At 33.6% G+C, this 14,121-nt stretch overlaps 1 protein-coding gene across 1 annotated transcript in view; it reads left to right on the top strand.

Annotated features, from left to right (window-relative positions):
• Nucleotides 1-223: 223 nt before the first annotated feature.
• LOC133198183 (blastula protease 10-like) overlaps nt 224-14,121 on the top strand; it is a 50,655-nt gene continuing 36,757 nt past the window's right edge. Inside the window, exon 1 of the mRNA XM_061334312.1 lies at nt 224-233. Within this exon, the coding sequence (XP_061190296.1) occupies nt 224-233 (10 nt within the window). The remainder of the gene's footprint in view (nt 234-14,121) is intronic.

Raw genomic sequence — 14,121 nt, 5'->3', positions numbered from 1 at the left:
TCTTACGGATCGTTGTTTACTTGCGTTTTTCATTCCCGATATTAAAGAGTCAACATATATTCCGAAAGCAAATATCGTCATTTACAAAAAACAATTTCTGATAGGTCGAACAATGTCGATCAACTCCAATCACAACTTGAGAAAAAAATCCCAACTTTTTTTAACACCGTATGCCAAGGGCTTATGAGGAGAGTAGCGTATCAGAAACCCTTGGCTAGCGAAGATGCCGAAAGGTAGGTCGCGGCTTTTTATTGCATTTATAACTAGAATTTGCACAAATGCTGTATCGCACGGAACAATATGATAACTAAGGTACATGTACATCGGAAGTTTGCCAGGTTTAACCATGCAGTGTGCTCAAACACTTCGGATCTATTTTCAGTAGTAACAAATTTCACAACGTCGGTGGCAAAAAATATGCATTAATGGATATTTACGAAGTATAGCTAGATAGGAGGTGACCTAAGTGTGTTATTATTTGATAATCTCATGCGTTGTTGTGGGATTAACCACGAGATGAATGTGAAGTCCTATGGGAGCAAGCAGATTTATTAGACTGAGTTAAATTCTCGGTGGGAAGGACTAACTTTGACCTGAGGTTCTGTTTTAACCTGGATTTGTTCTTGGACTGTAGTTACCAAACGATTTCCTCAATGAATCTAATTCTTTCATGGAGTCTTCACTTTGTCTTCCAATGAAGGCATTACCAAATCTTGAGATGCATTTTCTTTGTATACAGCCCTCATCTGAGTTTGATCGTTCACGGTATTTCAACATCAATCTGCCAATTCTGTTTCTCTGAAGAACCCAAGACTCTTTCATGTTTTTTTTCCTTCTGAGTTTCTTTTGTTTATTCCAGAATCTTGTCACTGTTTGTTCGAATACTTACTATTGTGTTTGCTCTATTTTAGCATGGTACATGGTTAACAACAACGCAGCCATTGTGAACTATATTTAATCTCGATTGATCATGTGTATCTAGCAGATAAAACCAAACATATGCAAATATAATAACTCCACATATAATATTTTCTTTATATTGATGAACATGATTTTAGCTTATTTAACTAACTGTATCTGTTCAAAGTTCTTCGATTTCAAGATAAAATTCACTGAATTTTTGAATGTTCACAAAGTCAATTTTTTAAAACCCTTAGCGCATGCATTATTATCTATTGCATGCAAACAAAAGGAAATAAAAGGATACTTCATGTATATACAGTCCCTGAAACGTTCTACTTTCCCACTTGAACGGTGAGCGAACGCTGAACGAACGCAGAGCGAACGGTGAGTGAACGATGTGTGAACGCTGAACGCAACTTGGTGAACGGTGATCGAACGCAGATCGCGAACGGAGCGCAAACGCGAACGCAAAGTGAACGGTGAACGAACGGTGAACGCAAGATGAACGATATGTTCGGAATGCCTCTGATATTTTCCCTGCATTGAAACTATTTTATTGTATTAAAATGTTAGGTGCCAAAAAATAAATAAATAAATAAATAATCAACGAGTAAACCAATAAATGAATGAATAAATAAGTCAATAAATAAATTCTCCAAAGTTGTCCTAAGAAAGACGATGCATGCACATTAAGTTTTTTAATCACATGATTCTTATCGCATTAATACATTGCAATTGTTGCCGAACGCTGAAGTATAAACAAATCAGAGAAAACTTCTGACTTATAGAATGAATTAAAGCGGCTGTAACATCCATTCATATATCTCCGTGTCAGGGCGATTTCGTGTAAAGTACTGAAAAAAATAATTACAAAGGTCAGTGGACGTTTTGCATTTATACGCTCGTATTTTTAATTTTTAATACAATGATATATTATGTGTCATTTCTATTTTTCATGATGATTTATTGAGCAGACTTCTACATGTATATGTAGATGGCCGTGGTTATACTCGGACAAGATAATACAAAGATACATATTCATATTATTTGTTATAAATTCAATTTTCTCAACTTGATATTTATGTAGTATGTTATAGTTTTTATTAAACAGACAAATGAGAGAGAGAGAGATTCCGTTTTAGCTCCCCCTTCCTATCAGGCTTCACTAAATGTTTTTACCCATATTAAACAAAAACTGTGAATTTTTTTTCTAAATATATCAGGCAGTGAAAGTAACTTTTTTTTTTAATCAACAAATCATATCCATTTGTTTGACAGTCATACTCGTTTTTATTTTCCTGCTTCAAGTTCACACGAAGTCCACGTGCTTGTCCTGTCAATCAAAATCATTCGACACTGTGAAAGTTTCGTCACATCGAAGACAAAGTGCGAGTACTTCCAACAAGTTATAACATTTATTTTGTATCATTTCTAGATTTGATCCCAACATTTGAATAATAAATGAATAAAATACATTGGGCATTAACACTTGAATTTGAAACATACTCTCTGCCAATTTCAAATACCACCGCCGACACGTGTACATGTTAAACTACTATTGTTTCGTGACTTTTTTTTTTTAGATGCATATTTGTTTTGAGAGTGAAATTTTTGTTTTAAAAAAGACCTTAACTTATTTTTCAAAAAAAATTTGATTAAAATATTCTGGAAATACAGTACTGACTAAATAACCAATCTAGGGGAAAAGGGGGGGGTATTAATCATATCGAATGGCAAACATATAAAGTTACGGTGAAGAAAGTTTTTTTTTTTCCTATAACTATAGACTTTACATATTATATTAGAGAAGATTCTGTAGTGCAGTACATTTCAAATAAATATTTCCTTTAACCACACTATCAATTTAATTCGCTCCAAAGATAATAAATTAACAGGATATCCGCAGTACTATGTATAACTCTCAGAACTAGTTCTATCATATTTTCTGTAGTAATTTAAAAAAAAACCTGTGAGAAAAAATTATTTTTGTAATTTTGCTGCGTAATTATTTGACTTAGATACATATGTAATTATGTCACCATTAACGATTTGTCGTCTTTAACAAAATAACAAAATGTTGCAGTGCTTGAAGTATTTGCACATTGCCCTTAGTTATATTTAATATTTCAGCATCGTTCTACACAGGTACAGAATGTGCTTATAACATTTATTTTCCAGAGTAATTTAATAAATAACCTAACAGCTAAGTTAGAATAATAAAAATATATATCGTAGATATTTTTCAACATGAAATAATGATTCTTCAAACACGATGTTATTAGTTATTAAATTAAAAAACCTGTAACTCATTCCCTACAAAAAGATAAGTCCTTTCACTTCGGAGTTCCGAATGACAATGAAAACTGAACGATAGGTGAACGCTGAACGCAAGGTGAACGCAAAGTGAACGGAACGAAGAGCGAACGCTGAACGCTTTGTGAACGGTGAACGCAAAACTGTGAACGGAGAGCGAACGGTGAACGCACGCTGAACGAACGGTGAGCGACGCAGCTAGGTTTAGGACTCCCATATTTACGTCAGCCTATACAGAGGTTCGGGAAAGCTATTATGACGTCACGTTAAAACAATACAAATGAATATCGATGAATAAATACTATATGTTCTTTTTAAAACACACTCAAATACTTTCGTTTCTCAAAAATATTATAAAGATAAATGAATGTGCAACTTATCTTGCCATAACAGCACTTAGCGTATGTAAAATGAAAGCCAGCTTGATCTCGCTGTACTTACTGAGATGACGTCATTTCTTAGTTTGACACGCAGTTTCTCTATACTTGAGGCGTGGATCAAGCTTTTATAATAATTTGTAAAAATAAGAATAAATACGAAGCAAGCTTATTTGGACCAAAATAAAGACATATTCTAAAATTTATTAATCCATATTTTATTGTCAAACTAAATTGATAATGTATAGACTTTTTATAAAGCCGTGGGGAGAACAATTGTACAGTAACGTGCTAGAATGAGGGGTCCAGCCCCTTGTAAATATCAAAAGTTCAACGATATCCGCTTCACTATAAATTCAGAATTTTTAAACACGTGTAGCTATTATTCCTACTATTTTGAAAAGGGCTGGGAGCTGGTTGTGCATTGTTCATACATATGTATATTACGTAAGGTAACATTATTCCAGTGCGTATTACATCTATGTATGGAGTTTATAGAAAGACGGTTAAATTTCACACAATTCCCTTGCATGAGGAAGTTGCTCCCAGCACTTTTCATGTTAAGGAATTTGTCTCAAACAAAACAGATTAAATATCATAGCGGAAAGATGCCCGGATATCGTTGAACTTTTACGATCTTTGTAATAGTACATATATGTTCTAATTTTAAACCTGTCACGTGACAAACAGCTGATGTAAGCGATGTCGCTTTGGCCGAACTCAGCCGAGACCCGATATATAAAAGTATAAACACCATAATTCACATTCATCAAAACTAATGCTGTTAAAAAAATATTAAAATTGTATTCATTGTCTCTAAATATATTAAGGCGTATATTTCATGGGCGTCCTTAACCTAGCTGCGGAACGGAAAAATGGGAAAGTAGAACGTTTCAGGGACTGTAATGAACACAAAACGTATATTTTGACTAGACTGAACAGAAACCAGATGTTTCCAGCAAGTTGTACAGGGGATTATTGTAGACACAGTACAACATGCACCTAAAACTACACATACACACAGATTAGGTTTTGGAAGAAGAACCATGAAACACAACACAATACCTTCCAGGATTTTGGGTTTTCGAGTAAGTACTGGATAACGTTTATCTGGCAAGACAGCTGTAAGTTTGGGTGATGGTTAAACAGGTTTCGGCGATTTCGCAACTTTGGGTTCTTCCTGTTTTGAGAAATTGGAATCTGTTGCAGTACTTGTTAGTTACTTGTCTAATCCAGCGCAAACAAAATGCATTGTTATGATGAGTGAGGATGCCTCTTCTTATATTGTGAATTTCATGGCCCCTGGGTCAGGGGTTATGATGTTAGGGCGGGGCTCTAATGATTACATAGTAAAACCGCAATAATTTTTTGACAATCTTCTCCTTTTCTCCTGGGTATTAAGCCGATGAACTAAGAATATAGTAATGATGAGTAAGGGTGCCTCTTCCAAAATTGTTAAATTCATGGCCCCAGGGTCAGGGGTTTTGGTGTTAAGGCAGGGCTCTGTTGAGTATTATTTCTTTACAAATCTTCTTTGATCCGGGGTATTAAGCAAACAAACTGAATACATAGTTATAATGAGTAAAGGTGCCTCTTCCAAAACTGTGAATTTCATGACCCCTGCGTCAGGGGTTCTGATGTTAGGGCGGGGTTCTAATGATTACATAGTAAAAATGCAATGATTCTTTGAAAATCTCCTGGTATTAAGCCGATGAACTAAGAGTATAGTTATGATGAGTAAGGGAGCCTCTTTCAAAATTGTGAATTTTATGTCCTCTTGGTCAAGGTTCTGGGTGTTAGGGCACGACTTAGGGCAAAGTTGATACATTATATACTTAGGTGACCTATAAAGCCCGTGGGCCTCTTGTTTAGTATCCACATCTAATTTACACAACTTCTCGAATATGTTGTTGCAGTTCTCTTGAAGTTCCTCCTTCACTACGGTCAATATCTTAGTGAGGCGTAAAGAAAGAGGCTTAGTAGAACATTTATTGGAACTACCTATGTATTTTTGTTTGCAATATAATTACATTTGTTAGACCGCAGGTTGAATATTTTGCTGGTCAACTACATTAAATATAGGTATATTTAATTTATTTGCAAGATTTCATCAGGTTCGCAGAACTTTTCAAATATCTTAATGCTTCTTGAGTTTATGTGAAAAAACTTGGCATAAAACATTAAGGGTATGCCCTTGCAATAAATCGATTTATTAGGTACCCTTCTGTAATTTTTTTCAATGAATCTGCATACAAATATACGAAAATATCATTTGTCTAGAGAATTTACCAACAGTATATGAATAAGATAGTAAAATAGACATCACATCAAAGTTAACGGCCTTTTATATACATGTATCTGCAAATAATATTTGATTACAAAAGACATTTCATTGTACAAAATGTAACTTGATCAGCCTGTCACTGCGTACAAACTACGTCAACTTTTACGAAATGACGTCACATTGACAAGTGCATTGCGATCAATGAATGTTTATATAAAAATTAGGCCCCGCCTCCTTATTGTAGCCTAAACTAAGCTGCGATACATCGTAATACATTTAATCCATTCTGACAAAATGTCAAGGTCTTCTTTTTCATGTCTGACCCAAAGCCTGGCGTAATTCTTTACATAATCCATAATATGTATAAAATTACGTGGCCAGTTTAAATTAAGGATCGGTGTTCCATATATTTAGGACCTTTTAAAATTAGTGATCTAAGGTCCTCATTAATAACTATACGTCACCAGTAATAACGTGTCCAGCAGGACTATAGTTTTAGGGTGAAGAAGAATGTGAACAAGAAGGAGGATTATGTTTCACATATTCGATATCTAGGCCCTGTAAAGTTTTCTTGTAATTAAAAATCATCAGTATCCGAGTCAGTGCTACCTTTAGCTGCTGTACCTGTATCACAGGAGCGAGTAGCCTCTAGTTGTATTGCGGGATCATTCCTGTAAATCCTTTCCATCTCCTCAAAGTGAGGAAAATCTTTGCGCCAAATTCCTAAATGTAGCAATGAAAACGTTTTTGTAGATTTTCTTATAATGTAAATGCTTTCCACGATACAAATCTTAGCATTTTATGGATACCAAAATCAATGGTTAATTTCCAAGAGAGATCCATTCTAGAGTAAACAACAAATAATCACCTTAATGCATTAACTGTACAATTTACCCATGACAGTTAAAAGAAATTCTCTCCCATGGGTGTAATTATCAAGCACTGGTCAATGAAAATTTTGATAAAGACAGAAATTAATGAGTTTCGTGTGAGGAAAGCAACTCTGATCAAGCAGGTATTATCTGTATCCTTGTGTACTGGATTGAAGAATTGGCCTCTTTCCTAAATCCAGTTTATAGCAATAAGTCACTCGATGGACAGCCGTTTAATTTCACAATTAGTTTTATTAAGGATATCCGATCCTTAGCCAGGAACGATAACTCTTAAATTTATCTGTAAAATAAAAAGTCTCAAAAAGAACCTTAGAATTGAGATCTTTTCGAGCAACAATTTTCATTTTATGCATCTCAATATGATTCACGGTTCTCGGAAGTCATACATGAAGAAAAGGTCTTTTAAAAAGCTGACATTCGTACCCAATAAAAGAAAAAAAAGATTATATTTCAGAGAAATTGAATTTCTTTTAATCTAGCATTAGATACCAATGCAAAGCATGATGTGAAATAAGACGTGATCTGTGATGTCTAGCAATTATAACACATGCATTTTACACCATGTATTATATAACAACTGAAATAAATAGAAGAACTAAAATACTGTATAAGCATAAAAAAGATGCAATTTTCTCCAAGTCCCTGGATACCTATATTTTTTCATCCTAAAATATATTTGTTGATCAATTTGCAATTAAAAAATGCATAGCTGGTGTTTTTATTCGCATTTCCAAAAAAATATTTGAGATTTGATAATTTTCCCTATATAATAAGATTAATAACTTTATTGATGAACTTTGAAGAAATACTATGGATAAATTCACGTTACTCAGTGAATTCAGACATTTTTGTGAGCATTTTCTATTACTTAAACGCTAAATTTCAGAACCTGAGAATCGGACTACCTTACGACTAATTTGATTTTGTATGACATGAAATTTTCTTTTATATATAAAAAAAACATAATGCAGAACATCATGTATCACAAATATGACAGATGGTTGCAAATCTCAAAAAAAATATCACCTAGTATTGAAGATTTTTCGTTGATAGTCCCTACAAATCTGAGTCATGCAGCACCCTTATTAAAATGTTAATCAAGATTACACTTTTTTTTTCTAAATCTTTGTAATAGATTTAAAAAAAAAGTCTTTATTTCATTTCATAAATCTTTGGAACAAATTTAAAAAAATATTTTTGTGCTCAACAAAATGACATAAATATGCATTTTCATTGTACTAAAGACTATAAAGCATGTTACCCATGTTTTCATCCACCAAGCATCACCTAAATCTGTAATAAGTCAGTCATTTTGTGAAATGTCGGTGATTTCATCCCTGATCATGGATAAAAATACTTCTGATTTCAATCTCTTGGAAGCCTTCTGCATGATCTTTTGGACTGTAATATGACTGTTCCCATATAAAAATCGCATGAATACTCACAGTTCATACACTGACATGTCTTGAAATATTTTCCAAATTTATCTATTCCTGGCAATTAGGGTAAGGATCATTACTTACTCAAGTCAAATTCCTGAGAAACTTTCCTTCTAGAATTGATTGTTTCTCCTTTCTTTGTTGCAATTACCATGTTATTATGTTTACTATTTTTTTTGTTTCTAAGAAGACTTTATTTATTACGTGGTTCTAACAGAAGTGCTTTTTGTTACTGTCACCCGCCTCTTGGATTTGTTTTTTTTTTAATCTAATATTTCTTTCATTTCCTCTTCATTCTTGTGTTTTTCTCCAAATGGGTTTGCAAGTTAGACACTCCATATAATAGAAACATATATGGCTTTATCATAAGGGCGTCCATGTTTGGACTCTAGGATTGAATTTTTGTATTGTTTTTTTAAAAAATGATGGATGTGTCATGTGATAGACTTGAAATCCTGTCAATCATTGTTATATTCTTCGGTGTCCTCCATAAGTTCTTTCATACCTCTCATTCCCCCTCCATCACTTGTTGATAGAAAGACGTTGTCAGATTACTTTTCTTTTTTGTATGTTGTGGAGTTATCACTTGCGTTTTCACCTGAAGGAACAAACATGGGGTCTTTTAGAACCAGAGTTATGTGAGGAAAATATACAGCCATGTGTTGATGAGGTCTGTGGCTCACTTGGAATGGCTGGTCTGTTCATGTTCTGGGTTGCATTCAAACCTGTCGACAACTCACAATCAATTGTATTACCTACCATGTCTATATTAAGGTCATTTGTCATTCCTGGAACATCATCTGAATAAAATCAGTATCGTCCAAGTTGGACATCATTTTCTTGTTGTTTATCACTCTTTAATGTTGTGGACTTATTACTTAAGTTTTACCTTAAAGAACACACTTTGGGTCCTTATTAGTATTATCTAAATCGAAATCATCGTTAGAATCAGAACCAGAATTATCTGAAGAAAATGTACAGGCATGTCTTGTTGAAGTCCCGGGCTCACTTGCAACCACTGGTTTGTTCATGTTATGGGTTGCATTCAAATCTGCGGACAACTTAGTCAATTGTATTCACTAACATGTCTACATTGAGGTCTACATTAAGGTCTTTTGTCATTTCTGGAACATCAGATGAAGGAATAAAATTCGAACCATCCAAATTACCCTAACAAAAAAATACTATAGTTAACTATAGTTTACTATAGTTAACTATAGTGATAACTTTGACACTATGAAAACTTTGATTTATTATAGTGATAACTTTGACACTTTGATTTACTATAGTGATAACTTTGACACTTTGATTAACTATAGTGATCACTATGAAAACTTTGATTTACTATAGTGATCACTATGAAAACTTTGATTTACTATGGTGAAAACTTTGATTTACTTTAGTGATAACTTTGACACTTTGATTTACTATACTGATCACTATGACACTATAGTGATCACTTTGACACTATAGTGATCACTTTGAAAACTTTGATTCACTATAGTGATCACTTTGAAAACTTTGATTTACTATAGTGATCATTATGACACTATAGTGATCACTTTGAAAACTTTGATTTACTATAGTGATAACTTTGACACTTTGATTTACTAAAGTTAACTATAGTTAACTATAGTAAACTATAGTTAACTGTAGTATTTTTTTGTTAGGGTAAAGACACCATTTTAACTAGCTTCATTTATAGAAATGTACAGCCCTTTGTTATTAACAGATGGCATGGCTGGTGTGTTGCGTTACAAATTAAAAAAAAAAATGAGGATTTTGTTGTGGGAATAATTTACTGCAAAGTGTAATTTTTGTTTTTTATTTTTTGAACTCTTTCAAATGCCAGAAATTTCACTTTAGTGTATATGTTGTACTTTTTTTCATTTTTTAACGTGGAGGTACTTATGCTTGCTTTGTGTTTCAAGTTTTGTTTAGCATGAGAATTTTTTTTGTTATTCTTGTCCGAGTACAGTTTTGCAAATGAATTTCAAAGGAAGGAGAGGTGTTAGGATTTGTTTAGTCCACTATTCTGACCATTTATGTATTTGTTTATAATACTGGGCTAGTTAATAAAATGTTAAACTTAAATAAGAGATGTGCATGTTTATCAAACGACTGATGAAATCTCATTCTGTGTATTTTCATCCGAAAGTTATAATCATTTTCATTTTGCCTTGCAATCGGGGCAGACAGAGAAACTGAAATCTTTTCAAAACATTCTTAATTAAATCTAATAAATTTAATCGCCGAAATATATTTCAGAAATATTTGAAAAATTGCGAAATAAGCCCATAAACAGTATTGTCATCACCAATTTATGATCCAGAAAGTCGGAATGCCCTGACAAAGACAGACATGAAAGTTCTCTGTCTACTGAGACCCGTGGAACTCAAAACATAGGTATTCTTAAGAACCTTAACAGCAACTAAATAACCTAATACTTAATCTTTCTAGGAAATCATAACAACTGAGGGACTTTTATACATCAAAGCCATTAGTGATTGTCGAAAGATTCAGATTTCAGAGGCGGCACCAGAAGGGGAGAAGCGTTTTTGAGTATCTTGCAGATCTTTGAAAATTCTTGGCTGTTTTCAATGAGAAATTAAGAGAAGGTTTGTAAGGGGTTGTAAGATGAACAGACCCAAAAAGCTTCTTTCAGAGACTTAGCAAAAAGCGCTTGTTATATAGCCATTGCGATAAAGATGGCAACAAATAAGACCTTAGAAATTCAAAGAAAGCACCCCCCAACTACGTCCGGTGTCCACACATTAAGCTAACTTAAGGGTAAAAAAAGAGTTCACCAAAAAGTCTATGGCAGCCCAGCAGTGCTTTCGGTTTAGTGGAAACTGTGCCTCGCATACCTGCAGATTCATACACATGAAACATATGAAACGTCGACAATGTGGAAAGAAGAAAAATATACAACGGGCTTGTCGTTCAAATCAAGCTACTTTGAAACCACTGCAAAAGAACAGAAGAAAACATGTTCATGAAATGGAATTATCTGATGATTTTGAACAAAATGTTTTTCAGATAGAGTCATTGATATGGAAAGAATCAAGGATACAATTTGGATAAAGCCCCGTGGAACTGGTAGCATGATCAGGAATTTCAGTCATCAACAGAGAAACTTACCAGCAAATTTCCCCGACGGTTACTGTAGAACGTAATCTGGAGAAAACATCGCCCAACTAGGTGCGGGTTCGGTTACCGTAAAAACAGTAATTAAATATGTAGTTGATAAGGAGAGATATCCTTTCTTGGTCCAGAGTGGCTTAAAAACCTTAAACCGAAGTATTAGAGATTAGAAAATAAAACGTACGTGGAGTACTTGAGAAATGAAAAAAAAGAAGAACAAGGTTCAATGTTGACATGAATATGCTAAAGTATACATTAGCAGGAGTCAGGTACAACAAATTTTGTATGGCCCTTTTCTTCCAAAATCTTTGTTTTCTATAATTTTATTTTTGTTTCTCTCTGTCTCTCTGCATAAAAACCCTATTTTCTGAACGGGCATGAATAATAATACGTTGTTCTTTTGAATATATCTCAGCCAATCCTTACGTTTTGTTATCGGTATACGTAATCCAACTTTTGAGGCTACTCAAAGATGATGTAGAAGCTGCTTCAATTAAAATTTAGCTGCCCCCTATGTTAATACAACCGAGAAACAAACAATTAAAAAAAAAAACAATATATATGTTTTAAAACTGAAATATACCAGAGAGAATTGTCGCAGTTTTCATCGAAGGGAAAGGTTTTTGATGTTAATAAATTACAGGAAAATCTCTTACAATTAATCAAATTAAGTGGAAATGTCCAGCGAAGCAGATTCGAACCAAACGACAAGGAAATTATACATACTTGGACTGTTGAGAGTGGTGAAAACAGAGATTGGAAAGGTGAAATAAGGAGTTTCGAAGATGTGCTAACAAAGTAATTAAATATTTTCATATTCAATAATGATGATTTTACACTTTTACACAGAATACATTAATTTTGGATGACACTTTATATAACAATGGATTTCGTAAAGCATCTTCTAAATAAATATAAAAGAGGCCCAAGGGCCTTAATGGTAACATGATACAATACTGTAAAGGATCCATAGAATAAATAAGTAAAATTAAATTATGAATTAATGATATATTTTTGATAGGTTTAAACGTATTCGGTTGTGGGGTTTGTGACACCTGCAACAAACGAAAAAATTGCATGTATTGATAGGTATATATAAACATATGTTGATAAAATGTATTTACATCCAAGATACAAGTAAACTTTAAAAAGGCACCATTGAATGTGGCAGATAAAATATATGAAGTCGTGTTCACGCAGACCTCTTATTTCATTCAGTAATTTTTTTTAAATAAAAATAAAAAGAGACCACTCACAATATACGTTACTAGACAGGCCAGGTCCCAAAAAAATGAAGACTACATGTTAACTGTATTGGTTAAGGGACAACATAATAGGAATTGTAAACTTTCTATCATGTTCGAAATTATATCTTTCTGCAACCATCCATATTAACTTTTACAGCATTTTGTCACTTTAAATCCTATTTTTGTGAAATTTTGAATAAGAAATTAAAAATTACTAACATTAACATAACTTCAGTTGTTATTTTCAAGATTTTTTTTAGAAAAGTTTGTATCATCTGGCCTTAGTTTGTAGATAATAGGCAGTGATTCAAAGAGAGACAATTGACCACCCAATAATGCTAGGACCTATGATGCTCTACTGTGACACAATAGTGAACTCCCCTTCACTTTCCCTTTCACACTATAAACAGACAGGAGACACAGACATCATCATTGGAAGCGACGAAGAAAAGGCAATCACAAAAGCAACACACAACCTACACGTATATGTACTAAACATATAAATGACAAAATACGTAAAAATCTTCGGGACAAAAATTAAATGCACCAAGAAGACCGAGAAAAGTATGTAAAGACAATTTGGGGTGTAGTTTGAGGTGTAGTACTGTATGTTCAGGTAGCAACCTGAAATATCATTTACCGAGTATAAAGAATCCCATGATGTAGACCTGCGTTGACAAAATTTTACCTTATTTGTCGATTCTGATACTGCGACATTTTATTTTGAAATCAGAATTTCCCTTATCCGAAACATATCTTCTTCCAATCGAAAATTTTTAATTAAATCAAAAATGTTTACCTTGTGAAAAGAAATGGAAAAATCTTTATGTATGAGAAACCTGCAGCTAGGCTTCAATGTTATTTGCATATTTATCAACAAGTTAGAACAAGGTGATTAGAGCAAGGTCTGTGGCCAACGGATGCTGGCTGAAAATTTGTTGGGCCATATTTTTAGCATATTAATATTGTTATACTGGTATGATTCATTATATATCTTAAGGTAATTAAGCTGTATCATAAGGTCTCTCAAGATTGGCACCTCAGACCTCCAAATTTGGCGAATCCTCTTTACTAAGATAGTCAATTAGTTTTTGAATTCTAGTCAGTACCTGGGTCAGAATCACAGACTATAATGACATGTTATTAAATTCCTGATCATCGTCAGAAACGTACATAAACGTATCAAAATCCAGTAGATTTCTGACCTCTTGGCCCCTGGACTAGACGCAGCCTTCGCTTGTTTCCAATCACTAGCGAAACCTTGCGGCAGTGAGTATTATAAAGCTATTGCCTCGGTCATGTAACGCTCCATATCTCAGCGAACACTCCCCAAGGCAATCAGGATTCTGAAATAAAGTTTGAATTGACAAAGATTATCATTTAACAAATCTTTTGGGAATACAGACACCATCAAACACAAGAAAAACAAACACTTCAAATGCAGTACAATTATGTTATTTTCGTGGGTTTTCTTGTCAGATGCATGTAATTCTAGGTTTATAGACCTGTTATTATGTTTCC

The sequence above is a fragment of the Saccostrea echinata genome, unplaced genomic scaffold (assembly GCF_033153115.1).
Source record: "Saccostrea echinata isolate AGI-Se365-2 ecotype Australia unplaced genomic scaffold, CSIRO_AGI_Sech_v1 ptg000033l, whole genome shotgun sequence".
NCBI classification, from domain to species: Eukaryota; Metazoa; Mollusca; class Bivalvia; order Ostreida; family Ostreidae; genus Saccostrea; species Saccostrea echinata.
Note: the sequence above shows the minus strand (reverse complement) of the source record. Positions and strands in the feature narration are given on the sequence as shown.